Source organism: Delphinapterus leucas, chromosome X (genome assembly GCF_059928025.1).
Source record: "Delphinapterus leucas isolate spDelLeu-1000000601 "Yukka" chromosome X, BTC_Dleu_Yukka2, whole genome shotgun sequence".
NCBI lineage: Eukaryota > Metazoa > Chordata > Mammalia > Artiodactyla > Monodontidae > Delphinapterus > Delphinapterus leucas.
This window is the reverse complement of record NC_143150.1, coordinates 133,575,902-133,591,899: the sequence shown is the minus strand read 5'-3', so window position 1 is coordinate 133,591,899 and position 15,998 is coordinate 133,575,902. Positions and strand designations below refer to the sequence as shown.

Genomic DNA, 15,998 nt, shown 5'->3' with positions numbered 1-15,998 from the left:
TTACACCTGTTGCTGTTGTCCTAGACCTCTGCATCTCTCTGTAACACAAATTCTTGATTCGTTCAGTTTAGCCAAAATGTGTTGATTTTTCTCCTAAGGGACGGGAGGCTTCACTCTCTATTTCCTACGCCCACAACCCACCTCCCCAGCAGTTGCCATCCCCAGCTCACACTCTCTCCTCTCTCGACAAATATTCAGTTTATTATAACCATATAAACACTATTCACACCTGAGCCATGTGGTTAATGGGGAGTTTTCTTTCCTGTCTTACACAAATGTTTGTTTCTCCTAAATCTAATAATTTCCGTTTCCTTCGGTTTTTATCTGTTTGCCCAGTTTGTCCGTCACTACTTTACCATCACATTCTTGGCCAAATGGCTAAATATCTTCTCAAAATATCAAGGCATTCTGCCAACTCTGTCTTAGAACCTTCTAGGATAGTTTTTTCCTTTTGGTGAGTGATTTCCTCATTTCCATCTCCCTCTCTCTCTCTCTCTCTGCATGAATACCGAGACTCCGGCTTTGGATGTTGAGGAAAACTAAAGAAAACCTCTAGTTTTCTTTCTTTCTTTTTTAAATCTAAAGTCTCAGTGTTTTATTGGCTCTCCCCTAATTATGATTGGTAATACTAATTAGGGACAGAGCAATAATAGATTGCTCTGTCTCTCTCAGGCACGGAAAAGGACGTATTGCAGTTTTCTTGACTTGTCATGCCAAGCTACAAACTACAGCATCAAGGTGACCAAAGGTCAGCCATTCTCCACGTGGATTCAGTATCCTAGTCAAGGTGAGGGGAAGATGCTCTTTCAGGGTGTCCTTTGCTTTCAATCATCCGTTAGTGCTCTGAATACCAAAATAATGGCTTTTACCTTGGATGGGTCTCCAGGGACATAGCTTCGTGGGAAAAAGACCATCTCGGAGGGTCTCACGCAATTTCACACACGGCACCTGCCTGAATGAACGGAGCTGTAGAAACATAGAGCAGTTTTGTTGTTGTTGGTTTTTGTGTTTTTGCTTTTTTGTTTTGTTTTGTCTTTTTAGTTTGAGAACAGAGTTTTATCATTTTCCTCATGCCAAGCAAACAGATTGTCTGATCCCATATACGGTTTGGACAGAGAGAACACCAGTAGCAAGTCTGAACACCTCCTGCGCTCTTTGTCAGGAAGTTGGAATATCACAAAACTGTGCTCTTCTGAGAATAGGAAAACGAGGAAGATAAACTCTGGCTCCAAATTGTTGGAAATACAGTTTATGTTGTTGGATTTTTCTTTTCCCCTTTCATTAAAAAAAAAAAAAATGGGGCTTCCCTGGTGGCGCAGTGGTTGAGAGTCCGCCTGCCGATGCAGGGGACGCGGGTTCGTGCCCCGGTCCGGGAAGATCCCACATGCCGCAGAGCGGCTGGGCCCGTGAGCCATGGCCGCTGAGCCTGCACGTCCGGAGCCTGTGCTCCGCAACGGGAGAGGCCACAACAGTGAGAGGCCTGCGTACCGCCAAAAAAAAAAAAAAAAGTCTTCCGTGACTCTAGCTGATCCAGGTTTCATCCAAAATATGTTACTTCTTAAAAATAGGGTTCTGATGGCAATGGACTTTAGCTGAGGAGTAGCTAGTAAGAGAAAGAAAGAAAGTTCCAGAACACTGTTGGGCGTTTCTTAGGCTTAGGGTTAGGTGGGCAGGGTTGGGGGCAGGAGGGGTCCGGTGAGGGTTTATAGGGTCACAGGGGGGCAGGCCATGGGCGGGGAGCCTTGCAGGGACGGGAGTTGTTACCACTGCAGAAACGGTAAGCGCTACATGGATGTGTCTATTATTTCTTTTTTTTTTTTTTTTTTTTTTTTTGCTGTACGCGGGCCTCTCACTGCTGTGGCCTCTCCCGTTGCGGAGCACAGGCTCCGGACGCGCAGGCTCAGCGGCCGTGGCTCACGGGCCCAGCCTCTCCACCGCACGTGGGATCTTCCCGGACTGGGGCACGAACCCGTGTCCCCTGCATCGGCAGGCAGGCTCTCAACCACTGCGCCACCAGGGAAGCCCCTCTATTATTTCTTAGAACCGCGTGAGAATTCACAAGGATCGCTAAAAAGAGACTCACTTAAAAAACTTTTTTTTTAAATTTTATTGACGTATAGTTGATTTACAACCTTGTGTTAATTTCTGCTGCCCAGCAAAGTGACTCAGTTATACATAAATATTCTTTTTCATATTCTTTTCCATGATGGTTTATCCCAGGATATTGAATATAGTTCCCTGGGCTCTACAGTAGGACCTTGGTGTTTATCCGGGACTCAGTTTTTTTTTTTTCCCCCTCTTCTTTGCAAGCCCAGAAGGGAATCCCAGGGCGGCTGCAGAAAACCTGACCTGCTGGGTTCACGACGTGGATTTCCTGACGTGCAGCTGGGCGGTGGGCCGGGAGGCCCCGAGGGACGTGCAGTACAATCTCTACCTGGAGAACCTGGAGTAGGTGTGACCTTGGGCTCGCCGGGGCTCCCCCGGGCTGGAGTGAGGGCTTCAGGGCCGCTCATGACGCAGCCCCACCCCTCACAGCTCCTATGAGAAGTGGCCGTGCTCCCAGTACAGAGCAGATGAGCAAGGGACAAACGTCCAGTGCCGTTTTCACAACATCTCTCTGTTATCCAAGGATCAGACGCGTTTCCTGGTGAATGGCACCAGCAGTGGTTCCAAAATCCCCTGCTCTGAAACGAGTGATAGACTAGCCAAAATCGGTGAGTAAGAAAATGTGACCCTGCTTCGTGTGCCGTACTTCCGTGGAGATGCTGCTTGCTGTCCTGAAACCGAATACCCCAGGCTGGGCGCTTAGATTACACACTCCTCTCCCAGAGTCCTGGGGGCTGGGAGTCGGAGGTCGGGGCGTGGGCACGTCACCCTCTTCCTGGCTTGCGGGTGGCTCCGTGTTTGCTGTGTCCTCACACAGTGGAGAGCGAACTCTGGTGCCTCTTCCCCCACTTCTTTTTTATTCTTATTTCTTATTGGGGTAGAGTTGTTTTACAGTGTTGTGTTAGTTTCTGCTGTAACGCGAAGTAGAGTTCCCTGTGCTGTACGGCAGGTTCTCATTAGGTATCTGTGTTACACATCTTAGTGTACGCATGTCCGTCCCAATCTCCCAATTCATCCCACACCCCCTTGCTCTGATTATGAGGGTACGGATCCCATCATGGGGGCCTCACCTTCAGGACCTCATCTAACCCCGATTCTGTCCCAAAGGCCCTGCCTCTAAAGCTGTCCCACTGGGCGTCAGGGCTTCCGTACGTGAATCTGGGGAGACACAGACACCTAGCTTACAGCAGCTACTCTGTGTTCCCTGGACCTAAGGAAGCATTTCCAGAACACACCTAGCAGATGGCGCTGTGCCCCCCATCCACCGAGGACAGCTGCACCGTGAGGCTGGGGGTCTCACGCGGGTCGCCCCTCTCCAGGCCCTGTGTTCAAAAATAGCTCAAAAATAGTTGTTCTTTTTGTTTGAATCTATCGACGGCAGGTTTTCAGAACACAAAACCCATCTTAGCAAAGCTCTGTCAATACTTTTTACTTTAAATTAGACCCCACTGCCCCCCAAACTAGGACAGCTTCAAGCCCCATGAAACCTGGCCCCTCACCACCCTGGCTGGTCCACGTGTAGCAGGGAAGCATATGAGCGGAGAGGTGGGTGCAAAAGGGGAGAAGATGGGGGCCTCCGGTTCAGAAGCCGGGATGGGGCTCCTGCCTTTGTCTGTGGTGTCCCCCCGGCCCGGAGCCAACCTCACTCTGATGCCAGGTCCCTCACACACCACGAGCCCCTGGGCGAGTGCAGCCCTACACGTGTAGCCCCGCCCGCAACTCCGCACTGTGCTCCGGCCCCAGCCCTGCTGTCCACGTGGGGTGTCCACGGCCTGGTTCCCAGCAGGGGTGGCGGGGTGATGCCAGCCCGTGTGGCAGTGGGAGTGGAGGCGGCCGGAGGTCTGAGTGCACATCAGTGGGGGGACCCGGGACCGGGAACCACCCCATGGTGAGCCTGGGAAGACACCAGTGGGGTCCTGGCGGGGGGTCAGACCTGTAGACCTAGACGCCGTCCCTCAGGAAACTGAAGGAGCCGGAATCAGGGATGCACAACACCCCAGCGAGGGCAAAGGGCGGAGCCCTGGGACAGCCCACAGAGGGGGCCCGAGGGTCCTGGAGGAGCTGGGTCCCACGCTGGGGGTGGCAGGTGAGAAGGAAGCAGGGGGTGGGACCCGGTCAGAGTCCAAGGCGGGGGCAGAAGATTCCGGGTGAACTTTTGGGAGTGGGATTGGCGGCCAAAGTCATGGGGGCAGGACTGGCCCCGGGCAGCTCGGGGAGGGGCCAGCTGCCCTGGAGGTGGGGTCTGAGCAGAGCCGATTGGTCCAGTGGGCAGGAGGGCGGGACCTTGCAGCTGGACCGCGCTTTGCTCCCCCTGCTGGAGAAGCGTAGCCCCAGGGCCTGGAATCGCCGAGAGGGAAAAGAACAGCGCTGCTCTGAGGGGTGTCCCTGCACAGACGAGAAGAAAGTTTTGCAAGGGCCTCCGAGTGGGTGAGGGGTCCCCCCGGGCCAGTGTCTGAGCTGGTCCGCAGGCTCAGTGACCCTAATCATCCCAACAGTTTTCTCTCACTTGTCTCTGTCTCTTGATACTTTTTAACCTTGGAATGACATTTTCCTCTCTTCCCCCCCCACACCCCCCCCAGCTTGTAGGAGGCCTCTTTTAAAAGTATCTCCGGGCGGGGGGGGGGGGGAGAAATTCTTTTTTGATGTGCTTTACTCATAAAAGTGTTTTTTTTCTCCCTAGAGGTATTAGCTGCTCCCAACATCACTAGCAGGTGGTGTAACCAAAGCTACTCGTTCATGCAGTGGCAAGTGAGGAGTCACCTTAATGATGACTTCAAGTATGAACTGCAGATACAGAAGGTAAGCGGTTTCCTGGGTGGGCATCTCTTATACTCTTACATCCCCCTGGACTCCGGGGCTTTGGGGGTAGGTGAAACATTCAAAACAAAATAAACAGAGGAACTGTAAAATAAATGAGCTTTAGCAAAACTCCAAGTGTTTGGCCGTTTGAGTGACACCGCTGACGTTGGAAAGGAATCAGAATATGGAAGGGAATGCTTGCATACTTTCGTCAGGTTTGGGATAGAGGAGGGATGTTTACCTGTCAACACGCAGAAGATAACCCTACAGAAAAAGAGCAAAAGGTTGAAACAGCCACTTGGTGAAACTCTGTCTGACCGTATGTCACAGAGCCTGCAATTCCCCTGCGAGAAATGAAACCAGTAGCCCCCCAAAGATGGGACCTAAGTGTTTGTAGCACCTACGTGTATAATGGTCCCTAAACAGGACACAACCCTAGGGAAGGGATGAACAAAATATAGCCACGCAGTGGAATCCTAGCCACCAAGAACTGGAGGGTCCCGTGTGTATGTTTAAAAGTGTCATAAAAGAAACGATTTACACAGGAAAACTCAGGATGCTCTGTAGGGACAGATCTGAGGGCTGGGGCAGGGGCGCAGGGAGGAGGGCATATGGAGGAGAAGCTGGAGGGAATTTGGGGGTGATGGACACGTTTCCTGTATTGTGCCGGTTTCACGCACACGTTTGCCAAAGTCAGCAGATTATATGCTCTGCTGGTGTGCTTTGCTGTATGCAAATCATACCTGAATAAAGCTACTGTTAAAAAAATATGCTGGAGATCACCGGTATTCTATACTCAACGACTGACATAGTTATTGACTATGTTTATTTTTCTGTACGTGTTACATTTATTTATACTTTACACTCAACTTTTTCATAAGCCTAAGACTGCTCAAAAAAATGGAGTCAATAGATTAAAAAAAAAAGGACCAGCTATTTTTGAGCTAGGTGGTATTTTGTACTTAATTGTCTACTTGTAATTATTTATTGTTTATGTATTTATAGTCAATAACTGCTTGTACTCATTTTTTATTTTATTGAAGTATAGTTGATTTACTCTGTTGTGTTAATTTCTGCTATACAGCGAAGTGATTCAGTTATACCCATATATACATTCTTTTTCATATTCTTTTCCATGATGGTTTGTCACGGGATATTGAATATAGTTCCCTGTGCTACACAGTAGGACCTTGCTGTTTACTCAATTTTTCTATAAACACAAAACTATTCAAAAAAATCTATTAATTAAAAAAAGACCGAGCACTTTGAGTCAACCAGTATTTTATACTCAATTATTTACTTATATTTATTACATTTATTATCTATGTTCAATTACTGCTTATACTCAATTTTTCCACAACCTTAAAACTACTCAAAAAATCTATTAATTTAAAAGACCAAATATTTGTGCACTGATCAGCCTCTTTTACTCAATTATTTACTTACATTTATCTTTTATGTGTATTTACCTGTTTGTGTATATTTATTATTTATATTCATGTTCTGATTATTTCATACTCAACTCTTCTATAAACCTAAAACTGCTCAAAAAATTAGTCCATAAATTAAAAGAAAATAAGCAGTTTTGAGCTCATTGGTATTTTTATACTCAATTATTTACTTATATTTATTCATTATGTCAATGTATTTATATACCTATGACTTATACTCAATTACTGCTTATCTTCGGGTTTTCTGTAAACCCAAAACCACTCAAAAAAAGTCAAGCCTATTGATTAAAAAGACCAAATATGTTTGAGGTAGTTGGTATTTTATACTCTACGATTTACTTACGTTTACTATTGTTGTCTACTGATTTATGTATTATATTTATTATTTAGACTCAACTAGCGTATGGTCAATTTTTCTGTTAACCAAAACGGCTCAAAAAAATCAAGTCTATCAGTTTTATTTTTTTAATAAAAGACTAGGTACTTAAAAAAGTTTTTGTTTTTAATTGAAACATAGTTGATTTACAACGTTGTGCTAGTTTCAGGTCACAGCAAAGTGATTCAGTTACATACACATATTAACTGTATATATTCAGTTATATATATATATATATATGTTATTACAAGAGTTCCCTGTGCTCTACAGTAGGTCCTTGTTATTTATCTATCGTATATATATAGTAGTGTGTGTCTGTTAATCCCAAACTCCTAATTTATCCCTCCCCCAGGTACTTTTTAGTTCTTCGATATGTTATACTCAGTTACCTTTATTTATTATTTTTGTGTAAAGAAGTATTCTATTTATTATTTCTACTCAATGACTGACTATTTTATCCTCGATTTTTCTGTAAACCTGAAGATGCTCTGACAAATGAGGGCCCTTCTTGGGGATGGGGTCAGGCACCCATGCTCTGCTTTTCTCTTACAGGGTACGGAGCTCCCCTACAAACAGGAGGTGGGTGTCCCCCGCCCCCGCCCCAATCTGGCATCCCAAGCGCAGGCTCCTTATGTCTATTACTGCCCAGTGACTCTGAGATGAAGCTCCCCGGTCCATAGACCGGATGCCATCACCTGCCTGGTGCTGCCCTAAAGGTCCACCCCCCGGCCCCCAAAGCCCTCAGGATTCGGTGGGAGTGTCACCACGCGCTAATTCACTACCTAACTGCCTCCAACCTGCAGAGGCAGCTGCTTCCGTACCGCAACTACCGGCCACAGACCCCATGGCCCCCGTCTCTCCTTTGTCTCTCTCTGTCTCTGTCTCTGCCTCTTCCTCCCGTCTCTGCCTCTGTCTTCTCGGGGCTTCTCCTCTGTGTCTGGGTCTCTCCTCTTCTGTGTCTTAGAAGGACCCTGTCATTGAATGTAGGGCCACCCTCCTCCAGGAGGACCTCATCTCAGACCCTTCACTGCATCACCTCTGCAGAGACCCTGTTTCCAAATAAGGTCCCAGGTTCTGGGGATACGACTCTTCTTGGGGGGACCCCACTGAATGTTCTACAGGCTCCATTCTGCCTGACACCCGAGATGCCACCACTCTTCTTGACCTCACCGGCAGCGGCCACCAGGAATACTGACCTTCTAGTGATTAGAAAGAATATTTTTGTTTAGATGCCAAGAACCTGGGCTGAGACACAAAGGGAGCTTGCGGTTCCCGCCCCCTCTGAGCACCAGGCATCTTCCTGTCTCCCAAGGGGGGCTGGCCGGGCTCTCTTGGGTGGCCATCTTAGTTCCCTGGGGCAGCCGTAGACTGGGTGACTGAGAACCACAGAAATTCACCCTCCCCCAGTTCTGGAGACCAGACGTCTGAGGCCAAGGTGTCCCAGGGCCGCGCTCCCTCCAAAGGCTCCAGCGGAGGGTCCTTCCTGCCTCTTCCAGCTTCTGGGGGCTCCAGGCATCCCGGGGCTTGTGGCCATATCCCTTCCATATCCACAAGGTGTCTCCCTGTGTGTATGCACGTGTCTGTCTCCGAGTTTCCCCTCTTTATAAAGACACCAGTCATAGTGGCTAGGGGTCCACTGTACCCTATCCGACCTCCTCTTAACTCATCACATCTGCATCAACCCTATTTCCAAATAAAGTCGTCTTCTGAGACGCTGAGTGTTAGGACCCCAACACGTGAATGTGGGGAGGACCCACTCAACCCCTTGAAGGCCCCATTCTTCCGCCACGGACTGGGAATGGACTTTCCCCTCTACTTTCTTTTTTTTTTTTTTTTCCCTCTACTTTCTTTTAAACTGCAGATCTATAAAGCCTTCTTGGAGCTGAACAATCCTGGGACCTACACGGTGCAAGTAAGGGCCAGGGATGCCACCTTCTCCCATTACAAACCTTGGGGCCCGTGGAGTGTCCCCCAACACTTCGGTGAGTGGGAGGGTCCCTCCTGTCTCTTCCAGCTTCTGGGGGCTCCCGACGTCCCTGGGCTTGTGACCGCCTCCCTCCCGTCTGTGATGGTGTGTCCAAGCTGTTCCATGGCGCTGCGCCAGGCGCGCGGAGACGGCTATCGCCAACACTCTGAGTTACAAGACAAACCTTTTAATGCAGTTAAAAAAAAGAATCGAAATTGAGGCGAAAAATCCATGATGTTTAATCCATATATTAAATTCAAGAACTAAGGCAGCGCGCACCCAGGACGCAGCGTGGCAGGCAGGGAGGGAGGGAGGTGGGGAACAGACCAACCTCGGCCCCGCCCCTCCCGATGGGCGTGGCTGACCCCCCCTCCCCCCCGCCCACGACCCGAATTGATCCGAGGGGTCGGCGCTACCAGCCCCCAACTCCAAGTGTCGGTCGGTGGTCGGGGGCATTCGGGATTCTGGCGACTTGGGAGGGATTCCCGCGGGGCCCGGCCCGGTGCGCAGGTGGCCGCTGTCCCCAGGTGGACGGCGGTCCTGGACGCGCCCCCCGCCCCCAGTGCCAGCCACCTCCTCCCCGAGCCCCCGTGGAGGTGCTGACCCCGGACCTCCCGGGACCTGCCCGACGCGTCCCGCCCCTCTTCCCTAGTGTGTGAGGAGGGCGCGCGCCTCCCCGTCTGGCTGACGTCTTTGCTGATCGCGCTGGGGACGCTGCTGGCCATGGGGCTCGTGCTCCGGTTTTGCAGGTGAGCCCGCGGGCCCCTGGTTTGCGCGGTCGTTTTCTGGAGTGCGATCCGCAGGCCACGCAGCCCGCGCTGCCCACTCTCCGCCGCCCCCGCCCCGCCCCGTGCGCCCGTGCGTCTGGGCTGCGGGACGCGCCCCCGCCAGTCGCAGGCCACCGCCTCTCGTCGCCCCAGCGGTCTTTTGCCAACCAGAGCCTGGTTTCTGCCACCTGGTCCCTGCCGCCCGCGGAACCCAAGAAGCCGGATCCCCCGTGCAGCACCCTGCGGGCCCCTCCCTCCCCAGCACCTGTGTGGGGGTCTGCTGGTCCCCACAAGCCCGCGCTGTTCGCTCCCTCACACCTCACCCCGACGCCGCCCCCTCCGTCCCTCTGACACCCGAGATGCCACCACTCTTCTTGGCCTCACCGGCGGTGGCCACCACGAATACTGACCTTCTAGTGATTAGAAAGAATATTTTTCTTTGGATGCCAAGAGCCTGAGCTGAGACGCAAAGGGAGCTTGAGGTTCCAGGCCCCTCTGAGAACCAGGCATCTTCCTGTCTCCCAAGGGGGGCTGGCCGGGCTCCCTCTTGGGCGGCCATCTTGGTTCCCTGGGGCAGCCGTAAGAACGACCCTAGAAAAGGAAGCTCCTCCGGACGGGGCTCCGGGACCCCTCCCCAGCCCGGCAGGCAGCAGGCGCGCGGCAGCGGCAGCCAAGCCGGTTGCGGTCCCTTCCACAGGCCTGCGTGCTGAGCCGAAAGGGTGCGCCCGGCACAGGCCCCGCCCAGGCCGGCGCCCCCGCCCCGCCCCGCCCCGCCCCCGCCCCGCCCCGCGCGGGGCCCCGCCCCGAGCGCCGGCTCCTGCCTCGCCTGTCTGCTGGCTTCACGCCCACCCCTCCCAGCCGCTTCAGGCTGAGCCGCCCCGCCCAGGGGCTTGGTTTGGGAGCGGATGGGACGCCGCCCCAGGGAGAGGACCACCGGCTCGGCGCGGAGGCTGTGGGGGTGGGGAGGTTGCCATGGTGATAGGATGGGGTCTCGGGAGAGGTGCCAAGGTGGGTGCGGTGCAGCTGACTGAGCAGGTGCAGCTCTGCTAGGGCTCCGCTTTCTCATTTCCGCACGTCTCCTGCAGGGACCCCTCCCAAAGAAGGCTGGACTCCTACTACATCGGGGCCTCGCTGGGGCTCTAGTGGACGCCGCGTCTCCCCTCCGCTGGTGGGTGCGGGTTTCAGAACAGGTTCTCTCTCTCTCCTCCGAGGTTCTCGGTGATGCAGAAGCTGTTCCCTCCCATCCCTCACATGAAAGACCATATCAATGGCAAACTTCAGAACGGAAGGACGGTACGTGGTGTCTCCCGCCGGGGGACACATCTGGTGCCAGGTGCCTGCAGCCCCACCCAGGGAGCAGGGCACTGGTGGCCCTGGAGGGTGGCCTGAGAACGTGATGGGCAGGGGAGGAGCCGGCTCCGGTCCTGTGACACGGGCGGTCACCCCGAGATGCGGGTCCGGGAGCCCCTGGGGAGCCTCCCGCCGACGTGTGTTCTGCGCTGGCCCTGCCCCTGGGGCTTTCCAGGGTGCACTTGCCCCCACTGTGGCTCTGCCACTCACCTCGCCTCCCTCACCCCGCAGATGACCTGGGACCCCGACCAAGACAGCCAGGAGGAGTGTCCAGTGGCCGAGGTGCAGGTTCTGGGGGAAACATGAAGCTGGTGCAGAGGCCCGGTTTTCCGCCAGGCAGAGGGCGCACAGCCTGGTCATGGCAGGTCGTGGATGTTTCAAGCGGGGTCAGGGATGGGAAAGCCCGGTGCAGTTGACACGGGGTCACCTCGAGGAAGAAAGAACAAAACATGGGTTGGGCTCATGTCTCATGTCGCGGCTTTTTTCCTCATCCGTGACCCCTGGAAGTGGGGATCACCCCCCAGCGCCGCTGAGCCCCACGTTCCAGCCTCCTGGACTTGGTCGGTGCTCACATGCCCACATGCCTACTGGGTTTGCTCCTTCCCAAGTCCGTTAAGGGGCCCTGCCTGCCTGGTTTCTCTGTCTTGAACTGTTTTCTTGCTGCATTTCCCCTTTGTAAGCCCCTTAAATCACTTGCGTGACAACGCGGGGCCGGGGGGGTGGTGTCTACATCCCTCCCCTGGCTACGTGTGCGACCCCAGGGAAGGCACACGGGAGACAGGCGTCAAGGCGGCAGGAAAGGGGGTGTCAGGGCAGCGTGGCCTGTGGGCCTCGGGGGCCCGCAGGCGCAGAGGTGTGGCCCTGCGTCCAGACATGGTCGTGGTGGGCAGTGAAGACACCCACCTGTACGCCCACAGAAAAGGACGCCTACGTGCACAGCCTGGCCCACGGGAACCCGAGTCTCCAAGAGGCAAGGCTTCCCTGGAGGACCTCTAATTTCGTTCCCTTAGTTTACACGCTTAACATGTCAAGTTCTGTAGCAAAGAATTCACCCCCAACGGCAGATGCAGACTTGCTAGCTTTGCGGAAGGCACCCCTGCTGCATCTGCAGGATGGCGCACAGTCTATGGGCCTAAATGCACACGGGTGGAACCGTGTCCCAGGTGTGACCCCAGCAGTCAGCACAGGTCTGGGTAGACAGACAGACGATGTCCCAGTTCTAAGTGACTCCACCCCAAGGGCTGGGGCACAGGCGGGTCAGAAGCCCAGGTTGCTCCTCGGGACTCCTCTGTGGAGCCGGGGCTGGCGGGACCCACGTGGGTGTGTGGCGGGCAGTGCCGTCCTGTCCCTCACCCAGCTCCAGCAAGGTAACCTTGGGGAAAGCCAGCTCCAGCTTGTCTTCTCTGACTGACCTCACCCTGGGCTGGAGATGGAAGCTCTGCTTTCCGATGAACTCAGCCGGCCTCGGGGCGGTCCTTCTGTGGCCTGCAGCTGGCTTCCCCTCTCCAGCCCCTGCAGCGGACCCGTCTGACCTCTCCAAGGTCACTTGGTGCTGGAAGCTCCACGTGGACCCAGGGGACAGTTCTGTTCTTGGGCGGCTCTGTGTGCGACCGTGAGGCCTCAGACTGGTGATGACCCCGCAGGCACAGTCCCGGACCCTGAGAACACCCAGAGCAAGCCCCAGAATACACCCCATTCCCCCATGTTGACGTACCAGGACCCTGGGGCCAGCCTGGGAGAGACGCTCAAAGTTCTCTCCGTGCTGGAGACATCAGGCTTCCTGCAGATACGGCTCCAAGTGGGGGAAGGATGCTTGCCTGCCTGGGGCTAGGGGTCAGGCACACCTGAGAGGGTGCACGTGCTCACCTTGCAAGGGATTCCCCCGTGAGCCCAGGGCAGGGGTGGCCCACGGGACACACAGCTGCTACCACCCTGGGGGGCTCCTCTGTGGTTAAACCCCAGTGACAGGTAGGCCTGGAAGGGCGGGTACTGGAGGAAGGGAACTTCAGGTTAGGAAGCCCCAGGGTCCCCGCATCTGCGTGCTCCCCTCAGCATCCGAGGGCGGCCCCTGTGACAGGACAGGCCACAGACGGGCAGCCAGGGCCTCCCCCTCCCCAGCCTGAGACCCTGCTGTTTCCTGCTCCCACCCCACGAGGCCGCTCGATTCAGAAACAAAACCAGCGTCCGTGTGTCCTAATTTTATTGTTTCGCAGCAGAACGCCCGACATAGAACATAACTAAATATTCGGCTGTGCAAAAGATAATAGTGCTTAAGTACAAATGGAGACAAGATTTTCTTAAATAAATACTTAAACACAAGTCGGTCCTACAAGCACCTGGAATCTAGGTCTGGCGGGTAGAGGTGCCTCACCACCTGTGGACCCACGAAGACGTCACGATTACCCTCCCCCCTTAATCAATACATGGACCCAGGGCCGACGGTCACGAGGAGCCCTCTGAGGGGCCGCCCCAGCCCTCCGCGAAGACACTGGAATTTCTCGAAGGTCGATGGTCCGTAACAGGTATTCCTCTATGTGGAGGTGTTGGTCGCTATGGCGAGTGGGCAGGGCGCCTAGATGACCTTCTTCAGCTCGTCATACAGGACCAGCACGAAGGCGCCACCCATGCCGCGGAGCACGTTGGACCAGGCGCCCTTAAAAAAGGCTCTGCCGCCCTCGTCCTTGAAGATCTTTCGCCAGCAGTCCACGGTGCCCCTGTACATGATGTCGGCTGCGGGGAAAGGGCGGGGGTCACGGAGAGGATCACACAGGCGCGAAGCAGTCCCCGGAGAGACACGGTGCCGACGCGGGGCCCCAGCTGCCACCACCTGGGTGGCTAGGCGTTTCGACCGCAGGAAAAGGAAGCTCTGGACACCCCCAGTTTGGGTGGGGATCGAACACAAACTCGAGCCCCAGCCTCCCTAGGGCCCAGCACACCCGAGGATCAAGGGCAGAGAGGGGGCAAGCACCCGGCCCAGGCCTCCCCCACGAAGCCCAGCTACTTCCCTCTGGGACCAAATGCTGCACCTCCCCCCCCCCCCAGCACGGAGCACCTCACGTGCTGGCTGTGCACCTCCGAAGGGCCGAACGCCAGGCCACTCAACGATGCCCCACCCCCAGAGCACGGGCGGCCCGGAGCAGAGCGGAGACGGTACCTCCTTTTCGCCCCGACTGCATCATCATTCTCCGCCGTACGGTGTCGAAGGGGTAGGAGACCACGCCCGCCACGGCCGTCACCGTCTGCGCGATCATCCAGCTAACCACGATGTGCGTGTTCTTAGGGTCGGGGAGCATGCCTGCGGGGTCACCGTGAGCGTGAGGCCCCAGGGATCTCCACGCGGGCATCCCAGCACCAGGTGACACTAGACTGGTCACACTGGGGTCAGCACACCGGCCAGATATGGGGAAGCCACCTGCAGGCTGGGAGGATGGCCCCAGACACCAACCCAGTACCCGGCGGCAGGGGCCTCTCTAGAGGGAAACAGGCGGGCCTTGGGAAGTGGAAGGTTTCAACACCCGTTCCACGGCAAAGGTGCCAGCGGGCCTGGGCCCTGACCTCCAGGGTGACTTACTTTACAGGGCGTGAACTGTCTCCTCCCCACAAATGTACTAAAGCCCCAAACCCCAGGACCTCGGAGTGTTAACTGTACTAGGAAATAAAAGCTTTTACAGAGATAATTAAAGTTAAAAAAATCAGGTCATCAGGGTGGGTCCTGGTCACATAGGACTGGTGTCCTTATAAAAAGAAACTGGGACACACACAAAGAGGAACAACCCTGTGAGGACACAGGGAGGAAACAGCCATCTACACGCCCAGGACAGAGGCCTCGGGAGGAACCGCCCTGCCCACACCTGGATCTCAGATTCCAGCCTCCAGGACTGGGAGTCCACAGACACCTGCTGTTGAAGCCCCCCGCCCAGCACCTGTCCAGTCAGCCCCGAGAGCAGAGCGCACTCACCTTTGGCGGTGTCATACACGCCGAAGTACGCGGCCCGGTAGATGATGATGCCCTGCACAGAGACGTTGAAGCCCTGGTACAGCCCCCGGATGCCGTCAGACTTGGTAATCTTCACCAGACAGTCTCCCAGGCCTTTGAACTCCCGCTCCGTGCCGGATTTGCCGACGTCAGCCGCCAGCCGGGTTCTGGCGAAATCCAGGGGGTAGACGAAGCAGAGGGAGGTGGCTCCGGCCGCCCCGCCGGAGGCCAGGTTGCCGGCGAAGTACTTCCAGAACTGCGTGTGCTTGTCCACGCCCCCCAGGAAGATCTGCTTATACTTATCCTTAAAGGCGAAGTTGAGGGCTTGCGTGGGGAAGTAGCGGATGACATTGGCCAGGTTGCCCCTCCAGAAGGACAGCACACCCTGCTCCTTGGGGATGCGCACGATGCAGTCCACGATACCCTTGTACTGTTTGTCGGCCGCGATCTGCTTGCTGGCGTGCTGTACCTGGGGGCAGAGAGACAGGAGTTTTACACGAGGGCCTAAGTCAGACGCCCCCAAGAACCCCCAACGAAAAGTGCTGTCTTCGTAAGATAACATGTGCATGGGGCCTTTAAGCTGGCCAAACGTCCTACCAGAAAAAAACCATCTTTTGGTCACTATTGGCCCCTACAAGTGTAACAAACTAGCAACGATGTTTGCATTAGCGCTACATTTCTAACAGTCCCGCAACAAAGACAGCTTATTCTGACTCAGAACCGCAAAAGGGAAATAAAAAAGGGAAAAGAACGTAAGTCCAACGAAGGACACGACGACTGCCCTCGTGACCCGCCCAAGGTCACGGCCCTCGCCCCGCGGGGCCCTTCCACGCGGCTGCTCCATGCGCATGCGTTCCCCTAACTGTGCCACAAGGCCCAGTGCACACGCGCGTGCGCGCCCGCGGCCCCATTTCTGCGCAGGCGATAGCGCCCACGTGACGCGCGCCCGGGCAACCCCCGGAAGCCGGCGGCGCGCGGACAAAGCGGCGCAGCCTCCCGCTTCCGGTGCACGCGGCCTGCCCGGCCCGCTGTCCCCGCGCCCCGGACTCTCGCACCTCGCCCGGCGTCTGCGTGTGCGTAGCCGGCTCCCACCTGTAGCAGCAGCTTGACCCGCTCGATCGGGGCCACGGCCGTCTTGGAGATGGCGGCGGCGATGCCTCCGGCCAGGAAGTCCTTGGCGAATGAGATGGCCTGTTCCGTCATGGTG

The 15,998-nt window shown here is 55.1% G+C and overlaps 2 protein-coding genes across 4 annotated transcripts in view; one reads left to right on the top strand and one right to left on the bottom strand.

The window, feature by feature from the left end:
* IL3RA (interleukin 3 receptor subunit alpha) overlaps positions 1-15,261 on the top strand; it is a 28,156-nt gene extending 12,895 nt beyond the window's left edge. For 2 of the 3 annotated variants that reach the window (XM_022561886.3, XM_022561887.2), the window contains exons 4-12: positions 673-787; positions 2,316-2,448; positions 2,536-2,714; positions 4,787-4,905; positions 7,285-7,311; positions 8,594-8,714; positions 9,351-9,447; positions 10,677-10,758; positions 11,047-15,261. In XM_022561886.3, the coding sequence (XP_022417594.1) occupies positions 673-787; positions 2,316-2,448; positions 2,536-2,714; positions 4,787-4,905; positions 7,285-7,311; positions 8,594-8,714; positions 9,351-9,447; positions 10,677-10,758; positions 11,047-11,121 (948 nt within the window). In that variant the 3' untranslated portion in view covers positions 11,122-15,261. Of the gene's footprint in view, positions 1-672; positions 788-2,315; positions 2,449-2,535; positions 2,715-4,786; positions 4,906-7,284; positions 7,312-8,593; positions 9,151-9,350; positions 9,448-10,676; positions 10,759-11,046 lie in introns of those variants that run through there. The other variant, XM_089904875.1, reaches the window with a different exon arrangement.
* Positions 12,999-15,994, bottom strand: SLC25A6 (solute carrier family 25 member 6). Its single transcript, XM_022561888.2, has 4 exons — positions 15,884-15,994; positions 14,774-15,260; positions 13,970-14,110; positions 12,999-13,545 (listed from the first exon to the last, which is right to left on the bottom strand). The coding sequence occupies exons 1-4, from the start codon at positions 15,992-15,994 to the stop codon at positions 13,388-13,390; spliced, it is 897 nt and encodes a 298-aa protein (XP_022417596.1). The 3' UTR covers positions 12,999-13,387.
* Between the last annotated feature and the right edge of the window lie 4 nt (positions 15,995-15,998).

What these genes read in the sequence shown, in the direction of transcription:
- SLC25A6 (XM_022561888.2), bottom strand. Translation starts at nt 15,994, where the DNA reads ATGACGGAACAGGCCATCTCATTCGCCAAGGACTTCCTGGCCGGAGGC. An exon ending in GGGTCAAGCTGCTGCTACAG is followed by an intron (nt 15,261 to 15,883) that starts GTGGGAGCCGGC and finishes CTCTGCCCCCAG; the next exon opens with GTACAGCACGCCAGCAAGCA. An exon ending in GCAGTCGGGGCGAAAAGGAG is followed by an intron (nt 13,546 to 13,969) that starts GTACCGTCTCCG and finishes CTTTCCCCGCAG; the next exon opens with CCGACATCATGTACAGGGGC.